The 13,883-nt window shown below is 39.7% G+C and overlaps 1 protein-coding gene across 19 annotated transcripts in view; it reads right to left on the bottom strand.

Moving 5' to 3' along the window:
• The window catches only part of ARPP21 (cAMP regulated phosphoprotein 21), a 155,819-nt gene that overhangs the window by 57,123 nt on the left and 84,813 nt on the right, over nucleotides 1-13,883 (bottom strand). For 16 of the 19 annotated variants that reach the window (XM_032269559.1, XM_032269575.1, XM_032269568.1 and 13 more), the window contains 3 exons: nucleotides 9,724-9,957; nucleotides 1,777-1,961; nucleotides 833-928 (listed from right to left, as the gene is read on the bottom strand). In XM_032269559.1, coding sequence (XP_032125450.1) covers nucleotides 833-928; nucleotides 1,777-1,961; nucleotides 9,724-9,957 — 515 coding nt within the window. Of the gene's footprint in view, nucleotides 1-832; nucleotides 929-1,776; nucleotides 1,962-9,723; nucleotides 9,958-13,883 lie in introns of those variants that run through there. The other 3 variants (XR_004265698.1, XR_004265701.1, XR_004265705.1) reach the window with 1 other exon arrangement.

Here is a 13,883-nt window from a genome sequence, read left to right as displayed (position 1 = left end):
TTCTTTCTTTCTTTCTTTCTTTTTCTTTCTTTTCTTTCTTCTCTCTCTCTCTTTCTTTTCTTCTTTCTTTCTTTCTTTTTTTCCCCAAGATGGAGTCTCACTCTGTTGTCAGGCTGGAGTGCAGTGGCATGATCTTGGCTCACTGCAAACTCCACTTCCCAGGTTCAAGCAACTCTCCTGCCTCAGCCTTCCAAGTAGCTGGGACTACAGGTGCACACCTACACACCCAGCTAACTTTTGTATTTTTAGTAGAGGTGGGATTCCACTGTGTTGGGCAGGATGGTCTTGATCTCTTGACCTCATGATCTGCCCAACTCAGCCTCCCAAAGTGCTGGGATTACAGGCGTGAGCCACTGCACCCAGCCACAATGCTCATTCTTTAATCTGTCGCTCAAAATGACCTAGTGACTTGAGGGAAAAAAAAAATGAAAGAAAATTGGGAGTTTGGAATCCTGGGGACACCTACATCAGCACAGGGTGATAATGGTTCTCATCCCAACACCGTCTTTGAGATCTTCCTCAAACCCTCATGCCAAATTCCTGTATCTCTCTGCTCCTGATTTCTAACTCTGAAGGCATTCACTTCCTGCTTAGCTGGTATACTCTTAAAAGGGTACCAGACCACAAAAGCACTCAGCATGGGACAGACAGATGACAGGAAGGAAACCATTGTTTTGCAGAGCTGGGCTGTAAGGTTAGAAATGAGGCATTCACACATACTCCCTCACAGTCAGCCCAGGGCACCCACCCAGTGTCAGCCAGTGCAGAAAAGTAGTAAAATCAGTGAATATGCTCTACTAGGGGAAAAAGTAATAGACACGTAATACAGTACCATGGGAAAGTGCTGCGTTGGAGACACAGGCAGGAGGTGCTGGGGAGGAAAAGAGACTGCTGGATATTGCACTGACTGGGAGGAAGCCTGCAGCCCCTGGACAGACAGGAGGAGAGAAAAAATTGATCAGGTAACAGAAAAGCACTGGGGTTGAAATCTCACAAGAAGCACGCCCCTGTCCTTCATAGGCTCTCTAGGTTCAGTGCACTCCAGAGAGGGGAATCCGCCACCAAGGAAAAGTCAAGGCTCTGAAAGAACAGAGCCAGACATTGTTGAGAGAGGCCCATTTGCACTTAGTGATTTTTTTAAAGAAGTTATTGATGTACATTTGATATTGTTGGTTACATCCTCTGGGTCTGAAAATATTGTCCCAAAACAAAGAAGTAATATCAAAAATTTAGAAAGCGTTTCACTCTGGCAGCCTACAGGTTTCTATTGGCATGTCTTTGTGTCTTTCCAGCAAAGGAGGGCGGCAATGCGCCTCTCTAAGGGAAGTATGTAGGAACAGCCAGTCCTCCTTGGAATTGACTAATTTCCGTTCTTCCCATTGATGAAGAATTCAGTCCTGACTCTTGGCAGACATGAGCATTTGATCTGTGACAGGACTGAGTGAGGGAGATGACACAAACGCCTAGGGTTCAGTCTAAGATACAGCCTCCTCCATACATTAAAAAAAATGACATTTAGACCAAAGAAAAATATCATTTGTTCTCCCTACTTTCATGCTTTCAACTTGCAAGTTACTGGATGGGGCACTCACCTCTATCTAAACTTAAGAATCCAGATTAAATCCTGTCCATCTGCAAAGAACTCTCTGCCGCCAGGTTTTATTTATGAGGCTTGAGTGGAAATATACCCTTCTCCCTGATTCTCTGCTGCTCTGAGGACTATGCAGCCTTCATCTGAGGGTACTTCCCTTCTCTGCCCTCCAACCAGCCCCTTACCTGAGTGACCAGAGGGCCTGCCATCTGTGGCTGCGGTGGCTGGACCTGCTGCTGGGGCTGTGGGGAGGGCTGCTGCTGGGGCGGCTGCTGCTGGGACTGCCCCACCATGGCGCTTCGCAGGGGCTGCTGACTGGTGGGTGGGTTGTATATTGCAGGAGTTCCATCAGGATTCACAAAGGGCTGGCCTGCAATGGAGTCAGAGCTTAGTCCAGGCGAGCTTCTCAATCTTTCCTTTGGCATAAAGAATCACTCCGATGGATACTCAAAAAGGAACCGAAAGTCAAGGGGCAAGGCAGTGGAAATCTAAGACCCCCAAACCTTCACCAGAGTGAGGACCCTACTGTCTGTAACCCATCACTTAAGCTAGGTGACAGTGGGAGCCCATAGCAATTTAAGAAGCAGCAAATAAATCGACCACCTGTAGGGAGCTTTGCCAAAGAAAAATGTATCTGTGGATGGAGGCACCAGTGGAGGGGCCTGTGGAGAAGAAATCTTCACAAAGCTAGACATTTTCTGCCCAGCACCTTACAGCCATCTGCGAGATAACATACACTGAATGATAAGGCTGCTTTCCAGTTACACACCTCCGGCTAAATGCAGTCACAAGTTATTTACCAATACATTTCTTTTGCTTCTACTAAGCCTTGTCACCAATTCAGAATCATTATCAGTTCTAGTAAATATGCAATGTAACATAACACATACATTCACTCACTTTTAGGAAATAGACATAAGCAAGGATACACGGGGTTTTAGAATTTTAAAGTAGTGCATCACAGAATCATCTTGTAATGGAAAAGATAATATACAGTCTTTTGCCTTATGAAATAATGGCATGGTTTACTATTATTAATATTGCTATTCATCATAGTATCACTTTGTCTTTGAGGAGTATTTTGTAGTTTACAAAATAGCATCGTTTGAGCCTCAACACAATTCCTGTGAGGAAGAAAGTTATCATTTTCCTGTTTTTCAGAAGAGAAAATGAAGCCTCATTCCTAGAACAATTATGGGAATAAAAAACTGAAAGGAGAAGAGCAAAGTGCACTAAATGAGGGGAAGAAGGGGAGCAAAGGAGAGAACAAACCAACTTTCCATGTGGCAAGCACAGTGACGGACACCTTACGTGTATGGTCTGAGCTCTCCTGACAACCTGCAGATATATATTCTCATTTCCACTTTAGAGAAAAGAAAATTAGGATTCAGGGGGACCAAGCAACTTATTCAGAAATATAAAAAACAGTAAGTGAGAGAGGTAGAAAATAACTCTGGTCAGTAAGACTTCAAAGTCTATTCACTTTCCATTATGCCACATAACTAAAGCGAATTATCCAATTTTACATAATGAGTGCGTGGAACAACTGGGTAACGATGAAAAAAAATCCAGTTGTAACTGAAAATTATTAATCAATGCATGAGAAGTCAGATGAGTTGAAGGACGTGTTTCAAGGTGAAGCAATACCCAGTATTGGCAGATAAATACTGAGAAGCATCAGAACTTGAGGAAATGGATTGGCAAACTATTCATGGGACTACTTGTGACACTTTTCTTCCCTTTTCAGTAAATCCTGTAACCCTATTGGAAAAGGAGCAGTATGAATGTTTGTTTACAAGCTGAAGTCAGAGAAATATTCTCTAGAAGCCTGAGAAAATGCCTAGAAAGAACAGGGCTTCCAGGATGGGGTTGATATTTCAGTGGAAGGTCGTCCTCATCTCAGCATAAGGAAGACGGTGGAAGCAGCATGCTGAGCTCTGCCTTAGCATGTATTCTAAAGCCTCTCAATCCATACATTGTTCTGATACACAAGGCTTGCATGACCATTCTTATCCAGGGTAAGAAGTGCATGATGGCAGAGGAAATAACAAGAACAGCCTTATTCTTCAATAATATAAATAAAGAACAACCAGGAATCATCAATCACATGAAAATAATTTGCAACAAAAGGGAGCAAGGGGTCGGGCACAGTGGCTCAAGCCTATAATCTGTTATATGATATTCATACAAGAACAGTCTGTTATAACATGGGAATTAAGCTAATTAACTAAGTGAATATTCTAAGTAAAGGAAATCAGTCACTTTGGGAGGCTGAAGTGGGTAGATCACTTGAGCTCAGGAGTTCAAGGCCAGCCTGGGGAACAGGGCGAAACCCTGTGTCTACAGAAAACAATAATAAAAAATTAGCCTGACATGGTGGTGCTCACCTCTGGTTCCACAGGAGGCTGAGGTGGGAGGGTCACTGGAGCCCAGGAGGTGGAGGTTGCAGTGAGCCAAGATCATGCCACTGCACTCCAGCCTGGGTGACAGAGTGAGACCCTGTCTCAGAAAAAAAAAAAAAAAAAGCAAGACAGAGGAAAAAAATCTAAAAACTGACCCAGGGGCAAGGAAATATTCTAGTGAAAAAAGTGCATAAGCTGTTCCTACAATAACAGACTGTTATAACATGGGAACTAAGCTAATTAAGTGAATATTCTAAGTAAAGAAAATCAGTCACAAAAGGACATGTACTGTGAAATCTCATTTATTACCTACAAGATCAGCAGAACTAATCAACGGTAATAGAATTCAGAACAGCAGTATGTCTGGGAGGGCATGAGGAAACCCATGGGAAGACTAGACATAGTCCAGGTCTCTGAGTCAAGTTTACACAGATTTTCACATATGCAAAAATTTATTAAGGTCTGCACTTCAGACGTGTGCAGATAATGCACTTCCCCTGTATATTGTATAGCTCCATAAATGAAGCAAGTACAGTGGAGCAAGTTGGGGAGGAAAATGCTGAGATTGTAGTAAGGCCAAACAAAATGCTCAAGAGAGCAAAAGCCTTGACTTCAGCTCACTTAGGAATGGCAACCAGGGGCTCATATGCTCTGTTATTCCCACAAATTTTGAGTGCAAATATATTTGTGTGTTTGTAATGAGAAACTTTAAATGGTGCATACTCAGAAACATACCTAAATTCTGATCACAGTTTCATAACCAACACTAATGTGCTGTGATGGGGAAGCAAACGTGCCAGAATTGAATTTGCAAAACAGCAACAAAATCAAGTGTTTGCTCTCACTTCCTCTTTTTTTAAATATTCTTCATTTTCCAGGCACTTGTTTTCCTATCACATAGATGCATTTTATTGTTTTAAATGAATTTTCTTTTTGAAAAATAATTTTCTTCTAGCTTCAAAACTACAACCCATTTTCCCTCCCAAATCAGCAATTTGGGGAAAGATTTTTAAAAGCTCAATATTAAAAAATCTATCAGCCCATTTGGTGTTCTGATCTTTAGTTTTCCTGTGTTTCATTTGCTCTGTATTTTAGAAAGGCAAGAGAAAAATTCTAGGTACTTAACTTGTTGAAAAAAATCACAAAGATGGTCATATAACTCCATTTGGAATTATTTCAAAATCAGTCTCATGCGCACGCACGCGTGCGCGCGCGCACACACACACACACACACACACAATGTACATATTCAATGGAAAGGGCTGTATGGCTTTTGATTTACTCCAATAAAAACTAAGGAAGTATAAAAAACTGACCGTAACTAAAATTTTAAAACATAATTCCAAAAGCATTCATGTGTCTTTTGATAAATTCTAGATCCTCCATTTGAAATATGATTAATATGCTGTGGGCTAGAAGAAGTTTCTAAATAACTGCACATAAAAATACCACTAAGGATTCACTTAAGTAGAGAGAGGTGGTAGGTTCTTCTGGAAAGAGAAGAGAATACGAAAGATGGATTTTTATGCTCACCAACAAGGAGAGATGGAAAGAGCTGAGAAACATGAAAGAAGATGGACGCCAGAGAACAGAACAAAAGCAATTTCCTAAGAGACCCAGGATAGGTGACGATTGGTTTCCAAGTCAGGCAATGGCAGTCTCTCTATATTCTGATTTCTACCGATCCAGATGCAATTACACTGAATACAAGCAATTAGTTTGAATGACAGCTGCTGAAGACTAAAGAGGAAAAAAGCACTGGCTGGCCCTCAGCCTAGTTAGCCTAGAGGAGGTTTTCATGTCAGAAACTGCACAAGCATGCTCAGCAGGCCTTGGAATGGGTGCTGGCATAGGTGGAGAGAGTGCAATGACAGAAGTAAGCCAGGGCACATTGAATGCAGAGCAGGTGCAGAGAAAAGGATTAAACGCAGAATGCTTATTCCTCTCAAGTATATGACATTAGGTGAAAAACTGCTCTGCTATCCATATCAACATGCATAATGGGCAGTAGATATTATTTCAATAAAAGTAATTATTGAGCACCTGCACAGTGCCTAAGACCTTGTCATCAATTTCAGGAAAGCACACAAAAAATTAAGCAAATAAAAAATATCTAAGCATGGACCCTCCACACAAGAAGCTTATATATATGTTAGTGTCAAGAAGATGAACTAAAGGGCAATTCATACAAGAAGTGAAGTCATCATATGATCTTGGTTTTTAACACCAAAGCATTTCTGTATTTACCCTTCTGTGAAGAAGGGTAACTATTTAAAAAGAAATAGTTACATTATAAGGGAGCTACTGATTATGGGTAGACATGGATTAACTTAGACCTTGCAAAGATACATTTATAGGCAGAATGCAAAATTCATGGTTCATTTAATTTTAAAAATGTGGGAACAGTTTGGATAAATAGATGCTAAAAGTCCTGATAAAAAATAAAAAGTATTGTTACGGAAGTCTATCAGGAATATTTGAAAGACAACAGATCCAAAAAGCTCCTCAAGTGAAGTCTCTGCAAATGGCATGACCTTACATAACACAGTCTTAAACTTGCACCAGATAATGGCCAAGCAAAATGTCAAAATAATATATATGAACATTAACGAGTTCTTGAGGGACGCCAATGTCTATTGGCATTTCTGGATTGCACTGAGTTGAAGTAAAATAGCCCAACAAAACTGAGCTTTCTGCTAAAAATTTCCCTAAAGGAGGCTGGGTCTGAGACAGCTGGAGGAAGATCAAACCCAAGAGTCTAGGCTTGCCTTACAAGGATGAAGATGTTATACAGGGAAAACTTTGAAAAACAGCCTCTGTGGCACCTCACTCATCCAGATGCCTGAAAAGCAAAGGAAGAACGAACAAAAGGTCTAAGTTAGAAATGGACCTGCTGAAAGCTGAGTCAGAGGCCAGACAAAATTAAAAGTTACGGTTATGCTGGGGAAACTGCAAAGGTATATGTGAATAGGTTGATTTCAGTGTGCCAAATATTCAGTACTTAGTAAGAGCCAAGTCAACTGTGCTGACAAAGGAAGTTACATTTTTATTTCATTTAGTAGGCACATGATTGGCAGATACCTTAGTATTTTTAAATCATTGCTTATCTTATTATTGCTTAAAAGAGATGTTTTATCAATTATAGTTTTGCACATGAACCACATTCCAAATATATGACATTAGCTGAAAAACTGCTCTGTTTTCCATCCCACATATATAATGATTAGTAGATATTCCTTCAATAATGATGTAATTATTGAGCACCTGCACAGTGCCTAAGGCTTTTTTATCCATTCCGGGGAAGCAACAAATAAAATAACGAAGTATATGGCTCCTCTGCACAGAAGCTTGTAAGTATATTGGTAACAAGGAAATGAGCCCATGGGCACTACAAATGAGAAGCAAAATAGTTATATGATCTTGGTTCCTAACACCCAAGTATTTTTGTTGTGTACTTGGTAGAAAGCTACTTAAAAAAGGGTGAGCGGTGTAGTTTCTAGATTCACAGCAATGACAGAAGGAGATGAGTTCCAGCCCAAAGAGGCAAATTTTTAGTTTCAACAGTAAGAGATTTGATAAGTAGATACATGTACATACACACACATATACATACTACAGATACACCTATACATATAACATGCATTATATATAATACATACATGTACGTACACATACATGTGTATATTTTCAATGTACAAAATAAGCATATTCTAGAAAAGAAGAAACATAATTCAACTTACATCTCGCTACTAAAAATAGTATATAATATATTCATACATTTCCTTTTGCTTTAGAATTTTTAAATATAGCATTTGTCAGATCAGAAAAGTGTATGGAGAAGCTGTTCAACAGTGTTATTAAATCCTTTTCCTTAGTTGGGATCCTTTTACAAAAGAGATATTTTGATAACAGCTCTAAATGACTCAGTCCAATGAATAAGAATTGGGACTTGGCATCAAATAACATTGTTTCTTTTTTCTATAAACAAGATTATAGATGATAATATACACATACACATGCACAACCATGCTATCATTACAAATAATATTCCTGCATTGTACCCTAAAAAATACGCTGTTGAGCTTTTTCAAAACACTCTGTAATTTTGCTTAAAACAAACCACTCAAAACAAGTGGTTAAAATGCGCTCTTTTCTGCAAGCCCTCTATCTCAATTAAAAGTGAAAGGGTTTAAGCCAACAAAGTCAAACAGTACTTTGATTAGTGCCCAAAGTAATGAATATGATCCTGGTCTTCTTGTCGTTTTCTTTATAGTGCTTACAATAATCCAGATAAAATAAAAGCAATCTAAACATCTTCCTTAGAAGTATCTAATCTGAAGCTTCAAACAGTTTTCAATAAAATGATTATGCCTTTCTTCCCTCAAGCTTATGGCATTTTCAATATGTCTCAATCAAACACCATGACTTGGGAATGTGCCATATGTTTTATGAAAATGTGGCAATTATTCAAGTAACTATTTTATTACAGTTCTCATGTTTCTCTGAATTTCCTAATTACTAGTAGCACTATATTTATGAGAAGATTGAGTCAGATCATTTTTGTGAGAGACTTATCCAGTTTCGCATTTTCAAGTTTAGCTAATTGAAGAAATAGTCTGGAATGGTCTAAGCAAAACTTCAGATCTGTTTCAAGGCAGCTCCATCTATTGCCAGTCCCTAATAAAGACCTCTTAAGAAGTGACTCGTCAATGCCAAACTTTCTAAGTCAGGGATTCTCAACCAGGGTACAACTGACATATTGAACTGGATAATCTTCTACTGTGGAAGTCTGTCCTGGGCATTGGGGGATGTTTAGCAGCATTTCTGGCCTCTACCTACTGGGTGCTGATAGCAGTCCTCTTCTCCCCAGGTCATGGTAATCAAAATGTCTCCAGATATCGCCAAATGGCCTTAGGGGCAGAGACAAAAATGCCCCTGGTTGAGAATTCTCCCTCGCAAATAGGAAGATATTCCTGAGTTCATTTCCTGATGTTAGAATTTCAATGCCCTCAGTCTTTTGAAATCAATGTGGAAGTTAAATGACCCACTAGAGAAATGCAAAATTAAAGAACCAATGACCATTCATCATGGAAGAAACTGTAACCACAGAGTGAACAATTTTCTAAACCCCACCAAAATCAGTCTAGGACTGACATTTCTAAAGTACACAAGAATTTTCTCTGTATCCTCTTCGCCACTGCTATTTCTTCAACTTTCTTCACTGCTGTCCTTCAACTTTCTTACGCTGAAGTTCTAAGGTTAAAAAACAACTTCCGTGGTTGATGGTCACTATATGTTTCAATGGATACTTCAACTCTAGAAATATCCTTGGCTGCAAAAACACTTCTGACATAATACAGGCTAACTGAGGATTTAGACTGAGGAACACAAAGTTTTAATTAGTATATCCCATCTTATCACCATGTTGTCTCATCTTAGCTCCTAAGCATGCATGAGAGACATTGTAGTAAAAGAAAAAAGACAAAGAGAAAAGTAGATGCTTCTGGAAATATCTATATCAATATCAATATTGATATGAAGATATAGATATGTAGGTATAGATACTGCTGTAAATCTGCTCTTTCTAAACAAAAATGCTTCACAACAGTTCATGCAACTAGCTTTCCTGTTCAGGAATTTTCAGAACATTTGCTAGCAAATTCATAAGATCAAACACAAGAACAAACTCCTGAAAGCCCTGTGTTCCTGATAAAGCAGGTAGTAACTCACCTGTGTGTGGATTAAGAAGGATGCTTCCAGGTGGGATGCCTGTTGCAGCTTCAAGTGGAAGAAGGATGTAGCTGGTGCTGCTGGGAGCGACCTGGCCCCCTATTCCATTCTCTGGATAAGGCACACAGCCTGGAGAACCAGCTGCCACGCCTGAGACCAGGGGTGTGCTCTGGAGAGGTGGATGGGTGCGGGACAGCGATCCCGAAGAGCCTGCGCTGCTGGAAGACTCCGAACCTGGCACAGGGATACGATCAACACAGAGAAGAGAGAAAGCACCAACCTGCATCTAAATGCTTGCTTTTCTGTGACGCATCATTAAAAAATTTGAGACGCATGCTGTAGAATAAGATTAACTAAGGGCCCTCCCCTAGTTTGGCCTCATATTTTATGGAAATAGTTGCTACATATTTTTCAGATGTGTCAATTTTCTGGGAAAAGAGGAATTAAGAATGAGAACTTTCTCAGCCTTTTCACAAATTACTAGGGTGATAAATCAGTACAGGGTACCCTAAAGTTCTGAACTCAGTACCTGAAAACTCCCTCCTATGTCCCCAAGTAATTACTACCATGGAAATGTCTTACTAAGCTGAAATCATAGGAGTAAAATGACTGGGATGGAGGTTAGAGACTGCACCTTAAGGAAGGGCCCTATGATATGCAGGTCATGTGCATGGTTCTAAAGTACTGGTTCTCCAACACCTATACAGCTGAAGTCTGAAGGGGTCTAGTCATAAATAATCTTTCACCTTCATGTGTGAGTAGAAGACCTGGGAGCATAGCGTATATGAGCAAACACATTTCAAATTCTAATCGGATTGCTTTTAAGGAGTGGCATGATTTAGGAGAATGTGTGAAGGATTGAATATCAGGGAGACACAAATGAATCAGGGCTTTTTCTAACCATCTGATCAGAGGCAATTAAAAACCATTGAATGTTATAATTCTTGTGTGTGAAGTTGAAACTTTAGATGTTAAGGATTTTAAAAACAAACAAAAGATGCGACCAGGTGTGGTGGCTCACACTTGTAATCCCAGCACTTTAGGAGGCCAAGTTGGTTGGATCACAAGGTCAGGAGATCGAGGCCATCCTGGCTAACATAGTGAAACCCCATCTCTACTGAAAATAGAAAAAATTAGCCAGGCGTGGTGGTGCGTGCCTGTAGTCCGAGCTGCTTGGGAAGCTGAGGCAAGAGAATCGCTTGAACCTGGGAGGCAGAGGTTGCAGTGAGCCAGGATCACACCACTGCACTCCAGCCTGGATGACAGAGCAAGACTCAGTCTAAAAAAAAAAAAAAGAAAAAAAAAAAAAGATGCAAGGAATCAAATAGATGGTGGGCATTATTATTATTAATGTAATATATTTAAGTGTTTATGGTACTGTACTGAATTTTGCATATTTGAAGAAGCCTTATTGGTATGATTAAAGGGTAGATCAAAGAGAGCTTGGCCTTATAATGACTGAATATCCTTTAGATGACACAGAATAGTAAAATAATCATGATGTTTATGGATTCCAAATTTTTCAGACACATAGATAACCCGGAACAGTGTGCAGAAGCCCCTAAGGTGAATCTAACAATCTCTTCTGTCCTACCATTATGAACAAAGAGAAACATATCCCAATATGTCCATTGGCACTCACTGGCATTTCACTGCAGCAAGAGCCAAGCAGCCCCAGTACCCTTAATCATGGCTCTCCTGGGCACTAGGTATTAACCAGAGCTGCCAAGAGAAAACACTCTAAGTAAAATTTATACTACTGCAAGTTCAAACTAACAGATTACTTGGGTAATACAGGTTGCAAGAATGTCATACACGAAGTTGTTTAAATCATCAGCCTACACCATTGATTATGTCATTAAAAAGGCATTCTTGTGTATCATTAAAGTCAAAATATGTAATCAATTATTAACACTCTTTTCAAAAGATTCTAAAATATGCCCTTAAACTGGAGATCTTTTAAAATAAGTGAAAAGAATATAACATTTAAGTGTAGAGAAGAAGGGTATTTGGAAAGGGTGATAATTCTGAGGAGAATGATAATATTTACTGGGCACTTAGTATGTGTAAGCACTTGAATAAACACTTAAGTAATAACAGTTACTGCCTGTACAGAAACTGAAATACAAGAAAGTTAGGTAACTCAGGTCAGCTCATACAGCTAGATAATGGCAGAGCTAGAATTTGGTCCATACAGACTTATCTATAGCTCAAGCTTTAACCATGACCCCACATTGCTCCTTGAAACTGTACATATGCATATATCATGACCTGTCACAAGTGTTCTGGTGTTCTCAGTTGGGCATCTTTACTGCTTTCTTCATGACTTGATTATTAATAATGATAGTTTTACGTCAATTCAGGATGCTCCACCTAAGTGGTTTAGAATGCTGATGGGATTCTGAATAAGGCATGGGGAGAAAAATAAAAATATGTAAAAAGAATATTGAAAATGCTAATAGAAGTTTTGAGACTATGTCACTGAAATTATGACTCTGCGATCATAGTCTCAATGCAGACTGTAGCATTTGTTTATGACCTGCTGTGGGTAATTTGATGCTACATTACACGTTTGACTCTAGAACCAACAGCAACAACAAAACTCCTGTACCCAGGTATTTAAGGTTATACAAACATAGTGCAGCTCATCTCCAGACTGTGGGACCAGGCACGGAAGAAAGAGTTGGGGCCAAAGAAGTGCGTCCTAACTCGGATGTGGGCTGTAAGCTAGTGACGACATGGGTGTGTGTGTTGGGTGGGGTGGGTTGATGCAGACAGACTGAAGTGTCACAATCGAATCCAAAGAGTAATTTAATTTTGGTTTTAGAAGGATGGTCATTAATCACTGATTTACAATATTATACCCTTCCCTCACATGGGGGAACAGAAGCAGCATCAATAGGAGAAATGAGGAGGCAATGCAAATGATTTGATTCCACAGGTAAAAGGAAGGAAGAAAACCTAAATTTGGCTCAAATTCTCTGCACTTGATAAGATGGAAATAAAGTCAAACCTCTCCAAAAGGATGGCTCAGCAATCAACATGCAGCCAGAATTAGTAACTGGCCCTTCCGATTGGCTTATAACCAGCTTTGACCATCATGTAAACATCAATCATGAAGGTCACAGTGAGCCACATTCCACACATAGCCAGGGTTGCTAAAGTCTGTGATAAAACACAAATGCTAATGATGGTGCTAAAAGGCACAGGATTAGAAGTGTTCAAATATTTTTTAAACAATGAAATTGATATTTGAGAACTTTTAAGATATAGAATACCTGAGAGTTAAAAGTATTTCTGGTTTCCTTTTTTAGAGGTTTGATGATAACCATAACAAATATTTATACAGTATGTGTATGTGACAAGCACTGTGCTACTTTCTCTATGTCAATTGTCTAGTCTAATTTTTACAGTAGCCTCATTTTGGAGATGAGAACTGATCTTCAGACATGTTAAATAAATTTCCCAAAACTCAGTGTGTGGTATAACCTGAGCTCAAACCCAGGCAAACTGATTCCACAGGTGGCTCTTTAAGCCTGTAGGTCATGTAGGTCATGTTCATCTTCTTTGCATTTAGGCAAGGCTTAGTTGGGGCCAGGGCCCTGAGCAAGCCTGTGTGAAGTTCTAGGAGATACTAGATAGAAATTCCATGCTAGACACAGTGGGATGCTTAGAAACCAAAGCTGAACCCCAAGGGGTAGCCACAGAGAGGAGAAAAAAGAAGACATCTGAGTGGACAGGTGAGAGACTCAGGTGAACCCTCCAGAGAAAAACAGAAAAACAAAAATGGGAAACATGACAAAAGATAGAAAAAGAGATCACAAGGCAAGACAAAATGAAAAACCAGGAAAGGACAGGGCAGAAGGGGAAGGGCATAGGCGGATTCCTTTGGAGCAGATGGAACTTTCCCCAGGGAGGAAGAATGCTGGGTTTTAATTCTAGTTCTGACACTTACTAGCTGTGTTTTCTTCATGAAGTGACTACTTTAGACCTCAATATACTCTTGTAAAATATAAGGTACCAGACTAAATGGGGAGCAATGGTAAGGAAGATGACCTTAATGTTCCCCTCAGCTTGACCAAACTTTTCTCTCTTTTCTTAGACTAGGGCCTCCTCACCTCCCTTTCCTTAGAGCATTTATGCCCCTTTGAGATGTAAAT

Source organism: Sapajus apella, unplaced genomic scaffold, assembly GCF_009761245.1.
Source record: "Sapajus apella isolate SASKATOON/1434 unplaced genomic scaffold, GSC_monkey_1.0 scaffold4, whole genome shotgun sequence".
Classification (NCBI taxonomy): Eukaryota; Metazoa; Chordata; class Mammalia; order Primates; family Cebidae; genus Sapajus; species Sapajus apella.
This window is presented reverse-complemented; position numbering and strand designations above follow the sequence as displayed.